Source organism: Enhydra lutris, unplaced genomic scaffold (assembly GCF_002288905.1).
Source record: "Enhydra lutris kenyoni isolate GAN:26980312 unplaced genomic scaffold, ASM228890v2 scaffoldscaffold9, whole genome shotgun sequence".
Taxonomy (NCBI): Eukaryota; Metazoa; Chordata; class Mammalia; order Carnivora; family Mustelidae; genus Enhydra; species Enhydra lutris.
In genome coordinates this window covers 25510705-25525256 of record NW_019154093.1, presented here as the reverse complement: position 1 = coordinate 25525256, position 14552 = coordinate 25510705, and the positions used below count along the sequence as shown (strand labels likewise).

Here is a 14552-nt window from a genome sequence, read left to right as displayed (position 1 = left end):
TTTCAAATTGTAGCATCAAGAAATGAACTCGATATTCAAACTTTAGCTTAATCCAAAGTACAGCAAGAACTATGATCCCTCTAAAACTACCAATTAATATACATCTATTTCCACTCCAATAACAATTTTTAAATTTAAAACATATACTTCCTAAGCTTGTGGTAAGTTAAAACTCCAGCATCTCAGGAACTACTATCAACTGTTCTACTTTTATGTGCCTATTTTTTGTTTTTAACTTAAGTGCTAGATTTGACACCTGTCCCTATTAAATTTCACCTTCTTGGGTTTTGCCTAGCAATCCAAGAGTCAATATAAATTTAAATTCTGCTTCTGTAATTTGTCTATTAATTATCTCATCTAGCTTTGTACCATCACCAATAAGAAATATTATTATCATTACTAAAGTCAATGTCCAAGATTTCCCTTTAGGATGACACCTACTTTCCTTGGGAATAGTTATTCAGCAGCAATAAGCCACATAGAGCACATTTCTTCATCTTCTCCACAAAGCTACTGTAAGACATAAAGTCAAATTCTTGCTGAAATCAAGTTTACAGAATACAGTATACCTGTTATGTCATCTAACTGTGAATTAGTAAAGCACTAAGGACAGCCTGGTGTAAATCTGAGTAAAAGGTAGATTTATCATATATTTGGCTTCAAATTCAAATGTGAGACAAGACTGAGTTCAGTAAATTCTCAATGATTACTTCCCACATTGTTTTAAATTAGTAAATCATCTATAGTAGTATCACTGCCACATTTTTAACTCTGGTAAAAATATTTTGCTTTAAATCCAACATGACTAAACATAGTAAATGTTAAATATATTTTGATTTTATTATCTCATTAACTAAGTCTGGAACAAGTGAATTATGGAATAATTTATAGTGCCAAGTCATACTCAAACATTTAAAAAGAAAATGAAGTTAACTAATATTTATGGTATGTATCAAGCAAAGTAAGAATTTGGAAAAAAATTATGGTATATTTAAAATTTTTAATTCCAGATTTTCAATTATGACAGCTAGATAATTACCTTATAAATACTTTGTAATTTAGGAATTGAGTGATGTTAAATGAGAGCACATGACTCATGTTTTTAATACTACATAGAATTATATGAATAATATGAAGAAAAAACTCTGAAAAAAGCATTTTCATAAGTCAATACATTGGCATTCACAATGAGACATGTTTATTGCATGATTTGATAATTTCTTTAACCATATAAAAGGTTGTTTAAAAACAAATCTAAGGGCAGAATTAAAAGGATTATTACCACTCTAAAAACAAAGCCACCACTTAAAGAAATATGGTGAAATTTATCAGAGGCAAGGCAAACATGGTTAAACATAAGACAGCACTTAAGCAAGAATACTGTTCCCTTGAAGGGGTGAAAACGTTTCTATTATTAGCAGAGATAAGAGCTGCCTGAAATTCTTTCCTTCATACACTATACTAAAAATAAATGGTTCACTACATTTCAAAATAAACACACTGCTTTATATATGCAGTTCAGTCATTTAATAAAATCTATAAAATCAACCTGATTCAAGGTGCTCTTGTATTTGTGTCTAAGACGTACCAGGTAGATTTGCTCTATTTATAACATATTCAATATTTTAGGAGTCTTGTGCCACCTACTTACTCATTACCTCTTAGAGGATTTGAGATTAGATCTTCTGCCAGGTCAAATTAAATTATCACCTTGACTTAAAAAAATTAACTACTTTCTCTACAAAATACTTTCCCTATCATCAAGGAAACTACAGGAATCTTGGAAGAATAAATGGGGCAGTGTCACCACTACAAATACTACCAATACTTTAAGGAAAACTGACATGGATGACAAGATAAGTGAATATTTTGGCATATTTTTACCAAAACCAAAACCAAACAACAACAAAGACCACAACAAAAACAAACACACCTAGATAAAGCAGCACTGTGTCAGTACTGGAAATGGATCAAAGTCCAAAAAACTAAGGTAATTGAGATAAATGATCAAGCTTCAAAAATCCTAACTTATGTAGATATATCAAGAGAAGTTTATTAGAAAGACATTTTTAGCTCAAAGTACATTTTCTCTAGTTAAAAAAAAAAATGAACTGTATAACTGTGGTTCTTCTCTAAGTAGACAGGGCACTGAAAATGATCCATAAATAAAAACTGCCTGCTGCTGTTCACATTCTCTTCCTTCTAACTTTTGCCTCTTCCTTTCAGGAGATCTGTGATTGCTAGCACAGGATCTGGAATAGAAATTACATGTTCACACACATGCATTGGGAGCAGTGTATAGGAGAGGGTGACAGTAGGCAGCATCTAGAGACTGAGAATTTTCTGACCTTATCAGGATGAAATATAAAAGGAGACCAGAGAAAAACAAAAAGCATAAGATAGCAAACTCTTCCTATCCCTCGTTAAATAAATTTTGGTCTCAGAACCAGATCACAGGTTATTCTCAGAATTCAGCTAATTGTGAGTTAAGATTACATAAGAGTTAAGTACTTACGAGTATCTTTTCACCTACATTTTTTCATGTTCTTCTCACAACAGTGTAAGAGAACATATGTTATTATTTTCTTTTTTACAGATCAAGTCTTTGGTTTAAGGCCACACAGCTGGTTTACAACATAGCAGAAGTTCCACATCAGGTCTTCCAAATCCAGTGTTCTTTGTACTATATACAATGTTGTCTCTGTGGACTTACCCTGAACCTATCCCCCATTTATAACATTGTTTCTTATGGGAAAATATCTTTTCAGAGTCAGTGAATTGATTACACAAAATGAACAAAATCCATTCAGAAATTAAGGACCAAATTTACCTATGTTGAAATCATATTAATGATATTTAAGTCAGCAAAAAAAAAAGGCTTTATTAAGAGCCTTTTGATTTGTGATTACACCTTCTATAAGTCAAATTAAATTATCAGCTTGACTTAAATTAACTACTTTCTTTACAAAATACTTTCCCTGTCATCAAGGAAACTATAGGAATCTCAGAAGAATAAATGAGGGCAGTGTCACCATTACAAATACTACCAAATATTTTAAGGAAAACTAACACGGATGACAAGGTAAGTGAATACTCACCTAATTTTTGAGAAAATCACTGAACTGATTTTGATTCAACACTAACCTTCTAATACTTGAGAAGAAATATAACTTTACTACTTGAAACTACTATTTAACACTCATTTAGAATTTGCATAATTTTAAAAGTAAAATCAATTCAGCTAATAACTTAAATGAATATTCATTGTTATTTCCCTTTCACTCTTATGGTATTCATTTTTCAGATGGGAGTGATTACATGACTTATCCAAAAAGGAATAGTGGATTTTAATAAAAAACTAATACTTAAGTATTACATAACAAAAATGTTAGTCATTTAGAACTTTCTTCAATGCACACATCCAAAACACAATGGCAGATTATTAGAGCTCTGTCTCAATGTTTCTATCAGAACTGAAGGCATTTCTAAACACAGCAAACATTTGTTAACATTTAACACATGGTACAGAACTGACTCACAAGAGCCATGTACCTAGTCATCTCCACAATACTGCCACTCACCTGTATGGCAATTTATCTTTCTTAAAGACATTTTATGTACCTTGACTAATTTAATCCTCATAAATTCTAGAAGGTAGGTAGATCAAGCTTTGTTTTGCCATTTTACAAAGGAGGAAACAGAGGCTTAGAGAAATTTAATAGTTTTCCCAAAGCCATATAACTCATAGTTGATTGGACTTAAAATCCAGGGCTAATGCCTTCCTACACCAAATATTCCTTCTTGAACATCAAATCATTTTTGTAAATTCTCTTTACTCTGGTTACTAGAGGTTGCTGTTAATCTTTATTCAGGGTTACTTTCATAACAAGAAAAAAAAAAGAATTACCTGGTATTTTGAAGAAGTTTGGGTTAAAATTGGCAGAATTCAGCACATTCAACCACATAAGAAAATAAATTGAGGCATAAGAGTAAAAGTTAGGAATATGAAAATACAAATTTTAAACACACTTGTATAGGACAGATTTTCCAGGAAAAAAAAAAAAAAACTTTTACTCTATCTCAATGTAGACTTTAAAAAAAGACTTTTAAATCATTTTTTCAATTATTGATAAATATCTACAGACATGTAAAATTACATTCTTAAAGATTTGAAACTCAAGATAATATGCTACACATTTTAACTTTACATTGCTTATAGCACAGATTCTAAAGTCAGAAAATCCTGGTTATGATTGCCAATTCTGCCACTTAATTAGTACTCTGACCTTGGATGAGTCACTTAATGTATAGGATTCTCAATTTCTTCATTTGTAAAAATACCAAACTCACAGTTACTCTGCGCAATACATAAAATCAAGTGCATTACATAGTATTTAAAATACAAAAACTGAGTCAAGTTGTAGCTTCTATCATTAAAGTGTTACAAATGTGTTTCCCTTTTCTTTTGTTCTCCATTACATCTACATTTCAGATCTGATCTTCAGTAACCAAAATTTCCATTAATCTAGAAGGAAAAATTGGGGCGCCTGGGTGGCTCAGTGGGTTAAAGCCTCTGCCTTCAACTCGGGTCATGATCCCAGGGTCCTGGGATTGAGCCCCACATAGGGATCTCTGCTCAGCAGGGAGCCTGCTTCCCCTCTCTCTCTCTGCTTGCCTCTGCCTACTTGTGATCTCTGTCTGTCAAATAAATAAATAAAATCTTAAAAAAATAATCTAGAAGGAAAAATTAAAAATATCCATTTGGGGGAATTAAATCTTTTTTAAAATCAGTTTAATGACAAAGGCCCTAATATATTATTTGTTCTAGTGCTCTCCTTCAGGAGAAAAAGAAAACAAGGCCCAGGGAGGTTAAATGTCTGTTCAGGACTGTGACACTACATGGAATCAAAAAACAATCATAACAAGGGCCCAATATGTCACATTCAGGTCCCACCACCAATATACAATATTCAGATCCACCAACTGACCAGATATTTGTCAAAAATTCAATTTATCATTTAGAACTTGGTACTTACATTTCAAAGAAGGTAAGACAGCTTTTTTTTTTTAAATGTAATAAAAATTCCATCTGTTTATCTTTCCTATTATATCTCAAAAATAAGTGAGGAATTAGTAATATAAATACTTAATTTTTTGAAAGCCAATTCTGTGGGTCATTCAAATAACTCTGAAAAACAGAGAGTAATTTCTTGATGAGACTTTACTGGCTAGAAAGAGGCTAGTGTGATGGCAAAGTATCTCTTGGTGTACAATTCTGATGAAGAATAAATATTTCATAAAGCAAATCTATCAGTACTCACCTTGAAAAAGTAGGCTTCTTTTTAAATAAGTAATTAGCATTATATTACGTATATTTTTTCTTGAACCAGTCTTTTCATAACACAAGGAACAAATCTATTCTTCCAGCATTCCTATCACCTTTACTATTTAGGTAAGAACTGAACAAGTCTAATTACAAGAGCTCGTAAATAGCAGTTCTACCCAGTCCTGAAAAGAGTATGAACTAAATCAATGTGGAGAAAAAATTTAAGTAAGAAAAAGCATTACTTTTAAATCCTAGCAGCCCCCATAATTTGTTTTGATAGCACTCCTCTGGAAATCTAACAAAACAACAGAACAATGAAGAAAATCAGTTTAGAACATTTAAAATAAGCCTTCCATTATTTAACACCAAATAGAGGATTTCTACATATTTTTTACGTATGATTTCTACATACTTTTTAAAAATAACTGGAGGGGCACCTGGGTGGCTCGGTTGGTTAAGTGGCTGCTTTTGGTCATGAAAGGCATGATCTTTATGCGTCCTGGGATCAAGTTCTGGTATCTGACTCCTTGCTCAGTGGGGAGCCTGCTTCTCCTTCTCCCTCTGCTACTGTTCCCGGTTCGTTCTCTCTCTCTTTCGCTCTCTCTCCTCCTCTGTGTCAAATAAATAAATAAAATCTTTAAAAAGAATAAAAATTACTTGAAATGAGTGCAATCAAATGAAAATTATGCCACTCTGAATTTTCACTTATTGTACCTAACTTCAATTTATAAACTGGTACATCTACAAGGGAAGTTAAATTTTTCAAAATCTACAATTAGCCTAACAGTTAAGAGAAAAGGCAAAAAAACCTATTCATTCCTCCATCTCCATGTTTTTACAGCCATATAAAACTAAATTACCCATGGGATGCCTGGGTGGCTCAGTCGGTTAAGTGTATGCCTTCGGCTCAGGTCATGATCCCAGGGTACTGGGACTGAGTCCTGCATCAGCTCCTTGCTGAACAGGGAGCCTGCTTCTCCCTCTGTCTGCAGCTCCCCCTTGCTCGTGCGCTGACAAATAAATGAAATCTTAAATATATACATATTCTCGTGCGCTGACAAATAAATGAAATCTTAAATATATACATATATATATATACATATATATATATATAAACAACTAAATCACCTATTACATTTTTTAGTAAAAACTAACTTTACAAAGTCTAAATCTATGTAATAATTAAAAGTGCAAGTGTTTTCAACACATACATTTCAACACATACTGTGCTGGGACAACTGGATAGTCATTCAAAAAGCTGATCTTAGAACCTCATCTTATACCATACTCAAAAATCAACTTAAAATGGGTCATATACTTAAATGTAAGGGCTGAAACAATAAAAATGAGAAGACTTTTAGAAGACAACTTAGGAGAAAATCCTTGAAACCTAAAGCAAAGATTTCTGGGCTGTAACACCAAAAGCAAGGTGCATTAAAAAGAAAAAAAAAAATCAATAAATTGGACCTTAAGAAAATTCAAAACTTTTATACTTCAAAAGTCACCATTAAGAAAATGAAAAGTCAGATTAGGAGAAAATATTTACAAATTTCATCTAATAAGGGACTCGAATCCAGAATTTACAACGAATTTTTATAATTCAGCTCATGAGATAAGGAAAAGATAGGAACAGACATCTCACCCAATAAGATATATGAATGGCTAATAAGTACCTGAAGATGTTCAATATCATTACTCATTAAGGAAATGCAAATTAAAGCCACATGGGACATAATTTCACACCCATTAGAATGCGTTTAAAACAGACTACAACAAATCTTGGTGAGGATGTGGAGAAAGGAGAACCCTCATTCACTGTTGGTAGAATTGTAAAATGGTAGGACCACTCTTGAAAATAGTTTGCAGTTTCTCAGAAAGCTAAACAGGAAACTACAATATGACCCAGCAATTCTTCTCCTAGGTGTCTAACCAAGATACATAAAAACATGTGCCCAAAGACTTGCATGCAATTACTAGTGGTAGCATTATTTGTAACAGCCCATAAGTGAAAACAACTGGTGAAGGTATAGACACAGGTGGCATATCCATGCAATGGAATATCATTCAGCAATAAAAAGGAAGAAACTCTTGACACATGCAATCTCATCCATAAACCTAAAAACACTGTTAAAGGAAATATGAAAGACTCCATATTGAATGATTCCATTTATCAGAAGTGTCCAGAGAAAAGTTTATACACACAGAAAACAGATTAAGGGTTTCCTGAAACTGGTGGTAGGAACAAAGATGAACTGTAAATGAGCATGAAGGATCTTTACTGTGGCAATAAAACTGTTTCAAAATTGATGTTTGTTCCATCTATGGTGACGGTTTCATCATTTAGTAAAGTTACAAAAAAAAAAAATCACTGAATTGTACATTTGGAATGGGTGAATAATATGTAAAATACACCTCAATAAGGGGGTACTTTTATTTTTAAAAATACATGTTCTTTTATTTCTTGTCCCCTGAAGAATTAAATGACTGAAATGTAGCAACTTCCATCATTTTTATTGAACAACGGTACTAATTCTGATCCTCGTAGGAAATCATAGCATAAATTAGAGGGGCTCTAACATAGTGTTAAAAATACCCTTCTGACTGGTTGCTCACTAGACTGGGTCCTCCAGGAAAAAGATTTCTCATAAACCAATGTGCCTTCCATTGGTTTGTATTTTAAGAAGCCAATGCCTGGAAGCTGCACAAGAATATATGCAAAAGAGATTTACATCGGCCTTTGACAATGGGCCAACTGATCTGATGGGTGTTTTAGTCTACATACAGAGTAGAGTAAAAGAATTCAAAAAGACAAACATTCTAACACCGTTTGAAAGGATGTAGGCAAAATTATGTAATTTTGAGAGTGTACATACCCAGATGGCAAAGGCACAGTTTGCTTAAGTAACTGTATAATATGGTAACACAGTAGTCCTCAGTAATGATATTTAATGACAGGTAACCTTCCAGGCATTAACCTAATGCCTGGATCTTCCTATATTCGTTCTGAACAGATTCTCTTAGCTATCCACTCAATTTCTGAAGTCTTTTATAAATACCCCAGGACTTTATCGCCCACATAGGACTTCAAAGACTTTAATAAACTTTTCAGGTCTTTTTTTAAGTTTTTATTTTCATTTTTTTTTTTAAGATTTTATTTATTTGACAGAAAGAGACCCTGCGAGAGAGGGAACACAAGCAGGGGTAGTGGGAGAAGGAGAAGCCAGCTTTTGGCTGAGCAGGGACACGTGCAGGGCTCAATCCCAGGACCCTGGGATCATGACCAGAGCCAAAGGCAGACACTTAATGGCTGAGCCATCCAGGCGCCCCAACTTTTCAGGTCTTTATACAAATACCACCTTGACTGTGAGACTTTGCCTGACCACTTTATTGAAAATTGTTAACCTCACAAAACTCATTCTCTTCTCCCTTCCCCCATTCATTTTTCTCAGTAGCACTAAACATACTACATATCTTACATACATATTCTGATTATTTTTTGTGTTCCCCTACTGGAATACTCGCTCCACAGAAGGAGAGATTTTAATGTGGTTTATGTTCTTTACTGTATACCCACTGCCTAAAACGGTGTCTAGCACAATGTAGGTGCTCAATAAGGGTTTTCCAAATAGAAGAGCGTCAGATATGTGGAAGTAAATAGAAGCTGATCTCTGCCATAGAAATGAATGAATCCCTTCTACCTATTCAACATGCAAGGCTTGAGGCCAAAGTACGAGTTTTACAAGGAAATAGAGGCCTGAGAGTAAAAATCTCCAGAATGCCTACCCAATATCTTTGCAGCAAAAAGAAAAAAAGCTAACGTTTGACTTATAATTCTGAATTTACAACAATCAAACGTAAAATATTAATTAGCTGGCTCTAGTTCAGAAGACAGGGCAGATTAATTAAATCCCATGTGACTCATAAACAGCCAAAAGGGGGAAACTTCATTACTTAACTAGTAACAAGTTAAAAAAAAAATTTTTTTTTTTTTTTTAAGAAGCCTGTTTTTCTACACCCAAAATGGGATCCCATCACCGAGACCTCAGCAAAGTATGTCTTAGCAGTTCTGGCCGCCTCAGTCCCGAACGCTCCCAGGTCCAAACCCAAGGAACCTCTCCCCATCCCAGAAGACTTCCTAGGCTTCCTTCCACAGGCCAAGCCCCCTTCAGACCTACAGCTCTGTTAAGCCCGGGGCCCATACAGAGGCCTTCCTGCGTCCACGCCCCCACCTCCAGGCCCCCGGAACCTGCCCCAAAGCGTCGGTCCCAGCAACCCCGCCCGAGTCCTGGAGCATCAACGAGTCGGACGGCAGAGCCTTCCCCGGCCTGGCCAGAACTGGAAGACATTTTACACTTCATCCTGGTTCTGCCAATTTCTGCGTGACCTTGAGTACGTTCCCAAGCCTCTAGGGGTCCGCGTTTTCTCACCGTCAAGGTGAGGACAACACCTGCACTGAGCGGCTGTGAGGATTAAATGAGATCCCACGCGAAGCACCCAGCAGGGCACCTGGCGCGCTGGAAACTCAATCACCAGCGGCGGGTATTACCCCGGCGCTGCCCAAACCGTCTCAGCTGGAAGGCACCCTGCCCAAGAGCCGGACCTCCGGTTTCACGCACCCGGGCTCTGAGGTCCCCGAGCGCCCCACAGACCCCGGGACTCCCGTCGTCCCCGCCGCCGCCCTTCCCCGCCCCGCCGCCCTCGCGGGGCTCCCGGGCCCGCTCCACCTGTCGCCAGGCCAGCGCCCGCCCGCGGCCCTGGGAGCTGGGCTCCCGCCGCTCGGCCCGGCCTCCCGCGAGCGGACAGCCCCGCGCGGGGGCCTCGGGCGCGTACTCAACTCTTCACTTTGCCGAAGGTGCCGACGCCCAGCGTGTCGCCCAGCACGTAGTGTCCGATCTTCACGCGCCCGTCGTGCTTCTGCTTCTCAGCCATGTTCGGCGCGCGCAGCCTCGCTCCGCCGCGGGCTCCTCAGTGCGAGTGCGGCCGCCGCCGCCGCCGCCGCCGCCGCCGCGGGCTCCTCAGTGCGGCCGCCGCCTACCCACAGTGCAGCGGGACCGCGGGGGGGGGGGGGGGCGGACGGGGGGGGCCCGAGACGCCGAGGGGCGCGAGGCTGACGCGGCGCGCGGGCGGCGGCGTGGGGGCGTCCGGGCGCGAGTGGCGGCTGCGGCGGTTGTGGGCCGGGCGGGGCGGCGGAAGGGGCAAGGAGGGCGGGGGGCCACCTGGTGTGCCGGGAGGGGGCGGCAGAGGGACCGCCCCTCCACCTGCGGGGTCGCCGAGCGCGGGGTGGGCTTCGGGGCCCGCTGTGAGAAACGGAGCAGAGCGAACGTGGGCGCCGAGAGGGCCGGAATCTCGGCGTGCGGCGAGGTGGGAGTGGAATTTGAAGAGAAACGGGCCTGCCGCGTGAGGAGAGAGGGACGTAAAGACTAAAATGTGGGTGTAAGGGAAAATCAGGGGAGGCGGCGGTGGGGAAGGGCCTGGAACGGAGGTCAGTCTGGGAAGCGCGGCGAGGAAGTTTCTTGAGTCACGGGCGGGGTATTTCTGCTGCAGGTCGTGGCACATGGAGGACACAATCCTGTGCTCTCCTCCGTTCTCCTCCACGTAGAATTCTCGGTTCTCCCGTCCTGTGGATGCAAGAGCCTACCCCCTCCCCCCAGAGCTCTCCATTCTAATTTGCGCTAAGTTCTGCAATAAAGTACAGTCACGAAATTTGCTCAATTGTAATTTAGCACATGCTTGTATAAAGTGTAGAAATAGCTTGTCATAGAGCTGCGCGAGAGGGAAGTAGTGAAAGAAACGAGGGAAACAATGTAGTGAGCAAAGCAAATATACATAGAGCACAAAAAGAATGGTAAAGAGCAAGGGCAATAGAAGGGCACGGTTGAAGAGAAGTAGAAGGGGAAGAACGGTAAGAGGAAACTAGAAGCATGACGCCCAGGCAGAATATTAAAAATCGACAAGAAATTCGTAATGAATTATCACTTCCCACTCTCCTTTCCTTTCTTCCTTCCATGTTGTCCTAGTCTTCAGTGTTGCCTTTCACGGCTTAAAAAGTATTTGCTGATTGGAAATAAATGTTTAAGGATTAGCTGAACATTTTTAACATTGTACATGACCCTAGAGTTTTCAGGGTCATGTTCCTCGAACAAGAAGCCTCTTATCATACTGTTTATATATGAAGAGAGAAATGCATTGATCAGGAACAATAAGATATGATAAAAGTTTGTTTTCTGAGAAGTGATAAATATACAAATGGCAAACAGACATCCATTCTTGTTTAGACACCAAGACAATCTGATGAGAGATGATCACAGTTTATAAATTATAAATATCACAGCTGTTGAACAGAGGCTATTTTTGTTCATTCTTGGGATCATCTTTCTTGCTGACAAGAAGTATCATTTAAGAATCCCTCTGCCTAGCTGGCAATTTGGAGAAAATAGCCAGTTATTTTTGATGATGAACCTTCATTGGTTAAGGGTCTCTCCTTCAGTATCCATTCAAGTGAGTAAGAAAACAAAATACCTATTTTTGATTTTGAGATAGAAGACATATGTCTGGGGGCGCCTGGGTGGCTCAGTTGGTTAAGCGTCTGCCTTCTGCTCAGGGCTCAGGTATGGATCCCAGGATCCTGGGATTGGGCCTCTGTTTAGTGGGAGCCTGCTTCTCCCTCTCCCTGCTGCTTCCCCTGCTTGTATTCTGTCAAATAAATAAAATATTAAATTTTTAAAAAGTAGCATGTCTGTTTCTTGTTCTAATATACCTTTAAAAGACATTGAAAAGTCTTAGATTGTTTCCTCGAATAGACCTGACGGCAGATTATAAACAGAGATTTTTAAACCATTTTACATGCTATCTTAACTATTCACTGTTAATTACAACTTAAGTTATTATATACTTCATAACTGTGATCCTTACCTAGCAACTGTGAACAACCGTGTAGCTTTAATATTATGCCAACAAAAATATGACACTTTGTTGATTAAAAAGTTCATTTAGGACGAATGGGTGGCTCAGTCGGCTGAACATAAATCTCTGCCTTCAGCTTAGGTGATGATCGCAGGGTCCTGGGATAGAGTCCTGCATAGGGCTCCCTGCTCTGGGGGAGTCTGCTTCTCCCTCTCTCTGCCCCTCCTCACAGCTCGTGAGCTCATGCTCTCAAATAAATAAAACCTTTTTTAAGTTCATGTAAACACAATTACGTCATTTGATTGCTATAAAAGAAACATTATTGCCCCCATTTTATAGAGGATAAAATTTAATTTTTCACTTTCTGGCTTTCCCAGGGCTAATCAGCTAAGTGGTAGACTCAGAACTCATTTCCAGTTCTGACTTGTCCTTTTGTTATTCTACTATACCACCGCTGCCAAAGAAAAACAAACAAACGTGGTGCTCTAAGAACATTTAAAATTTTCACAATTATAGTCTCATTCTCGTAGTTATTACTTCTAGGGCAAGCCGACAATGTATACTTTAAGCTTACATTTTTAGCTGTCTTTCTGACTTCTGTTAGGACGATTGAATGCTAAAGGGGTGAGAAGGGTGGGAAAGCACCAGTGTCCCTATCAGGGGCAGCAAGCAGCCTTTTCTTGCCCACACATTTCAGATGTGATCCCCTATTGCTTCACCCTACTCAGCATTAGTTCACCAGACTATGTCTCCTTCAGTGCCATGCCCCTTGGAGGTCTCACCTCCACTACCAGAGATGTTCTGGTAAATATCATATTCCCCTTTTCATTATTTTTCAATGATGTTGTACTGTCCCTGTGTTCTTTAATACCAATCTCTATAAACATTGCCTCAGGCGGCCCTTCAGTTCTTAACCCTGATCCAACTGTTACTGCTTTCCCCACCAGTACAGGGTTCTTGGGCTTATTTTATTTCAAATTCTCTATAGCAGGACCTGAATAAGAGAATAATGGAGTGCCACTAAACTAATATGCTACACTAGATTCCATCGATATTCTCAATAACCAGTTCCTTCAAGTCTTTGCTCAGAGTCACTGTCTCCATAAGACTTCACTCTGACCACCTTATTTGACACTGCCATTACAGCTCACCCACGCTCCCTGCCCTGCACACTCCAACCTCTTAACCCTTCACAACTGTTTTCTATGGCACTTACCTTCTAATGTACTATTGAATTCCGTTGTTTGTTATGTTTTTGTTTTTTCTAAATATAAGCTTCATAAGGAAGAGAATTTTTTTCTCTATTTTGTTCACTGTTGGATCCTTAGCCCGCAGAACAATGCCTAGCAAATTATAGGCACCCAAGTGGATTCAGGCTATGTGGCATCTGAGGTTTATATAATGAAGAGGACCTGTTTAAGAAAAAAAAAAAAATACAGGGGTGCCTGGGTGGCTCAGTGGGTTAAGCCTCTGCCTTCGGCTCAGGTCATGGTCTCAGGGTCGTGGGATCGAGCCCCGCATCGGGCTCTCTGCTCAGCAGGGAGCCTGTTTCCCTTCCTCTCTCTCTCTGCCTGCCTCTCTGTCTACTTGTGATCTCTGTCTGTCAAATAAATAAATAAAATTTAAAAAAAAAGAAAGAAAAAAAATACAAAATTGGGTATGGGGTGAATATTTATTTGAAATAAGAGGATATAACTATAAGTTTTTGAAGCTGACAAATAACACAAACATCCTGAAATCCAGAAAAATAACATTTTTTATGAGTTAACATCCCATATACCTTTATAATACTTGTTTTCTACAATTTTGACTGTACATTCTTTGTCTCTTCATATTTTTTAATATTCTTTATAAAGAATAGAGAAAGATAATTCTGTCCTTCCTCTGACATTATTGACCAAGTTTTACTTTTTTTTAGGATCTCATTTATTTATTTGACAGAGAGAGAGAACAAGCAGAGGGAGCAGCAGGTAGAGGGTGAGGGAGAAGCAAGCTCCTTGTTGAGCAGGTAGCCAGACGTAGGGCTTGATCCCAGGACCCTGGGATCATGACCTAAGCAGAAGGCAGATGCTGAACCTCCTGAGCCACCTAGGTGTCCTATTGATCAAGTTTTTGATTACATGTTTCTCTTCAGGGTGCCTATAGGATCTTTTTCATATAGCTAATATAGCATCTATTAATTCTGTAACATATATTAATATCTCATACATTTTTCATATATACTTATATATAAATGAATATTTCATAGATATATATAAAAATCACATACCCTCTCAGCTATTCCTGAGCCTAACATGTTGAGGCTGAAATATGTGTTGAATTG

At 38.7% G+C, this 14552-nt stretch overlaps 1 protein-coding gene across 1 annotated transcript in view; it reads right to left on the bottom strand.

Annotated features, from left to right (window-relative positions):
• The window catches only part of LOC111143318 (protein kinase AMP-activated catalytic subunit alpha 2), a 65145-nt gene extending 54890 nt beyond the window's left edge, over positions 1-10255 (bottom strand). The window contains exon 1 of the mRNA XM_022496978.1: positions 10162-10255. Within this exon, the coding sequence (XP_022352686.1) occupies positions 10162-10255 (94 nt within the window). The remainder of the gene's footprint in view (positions 1-10161) is intronic.
• Between the last annotated feature and the right edge of the window lie 4297 nt (positions 10256-14552).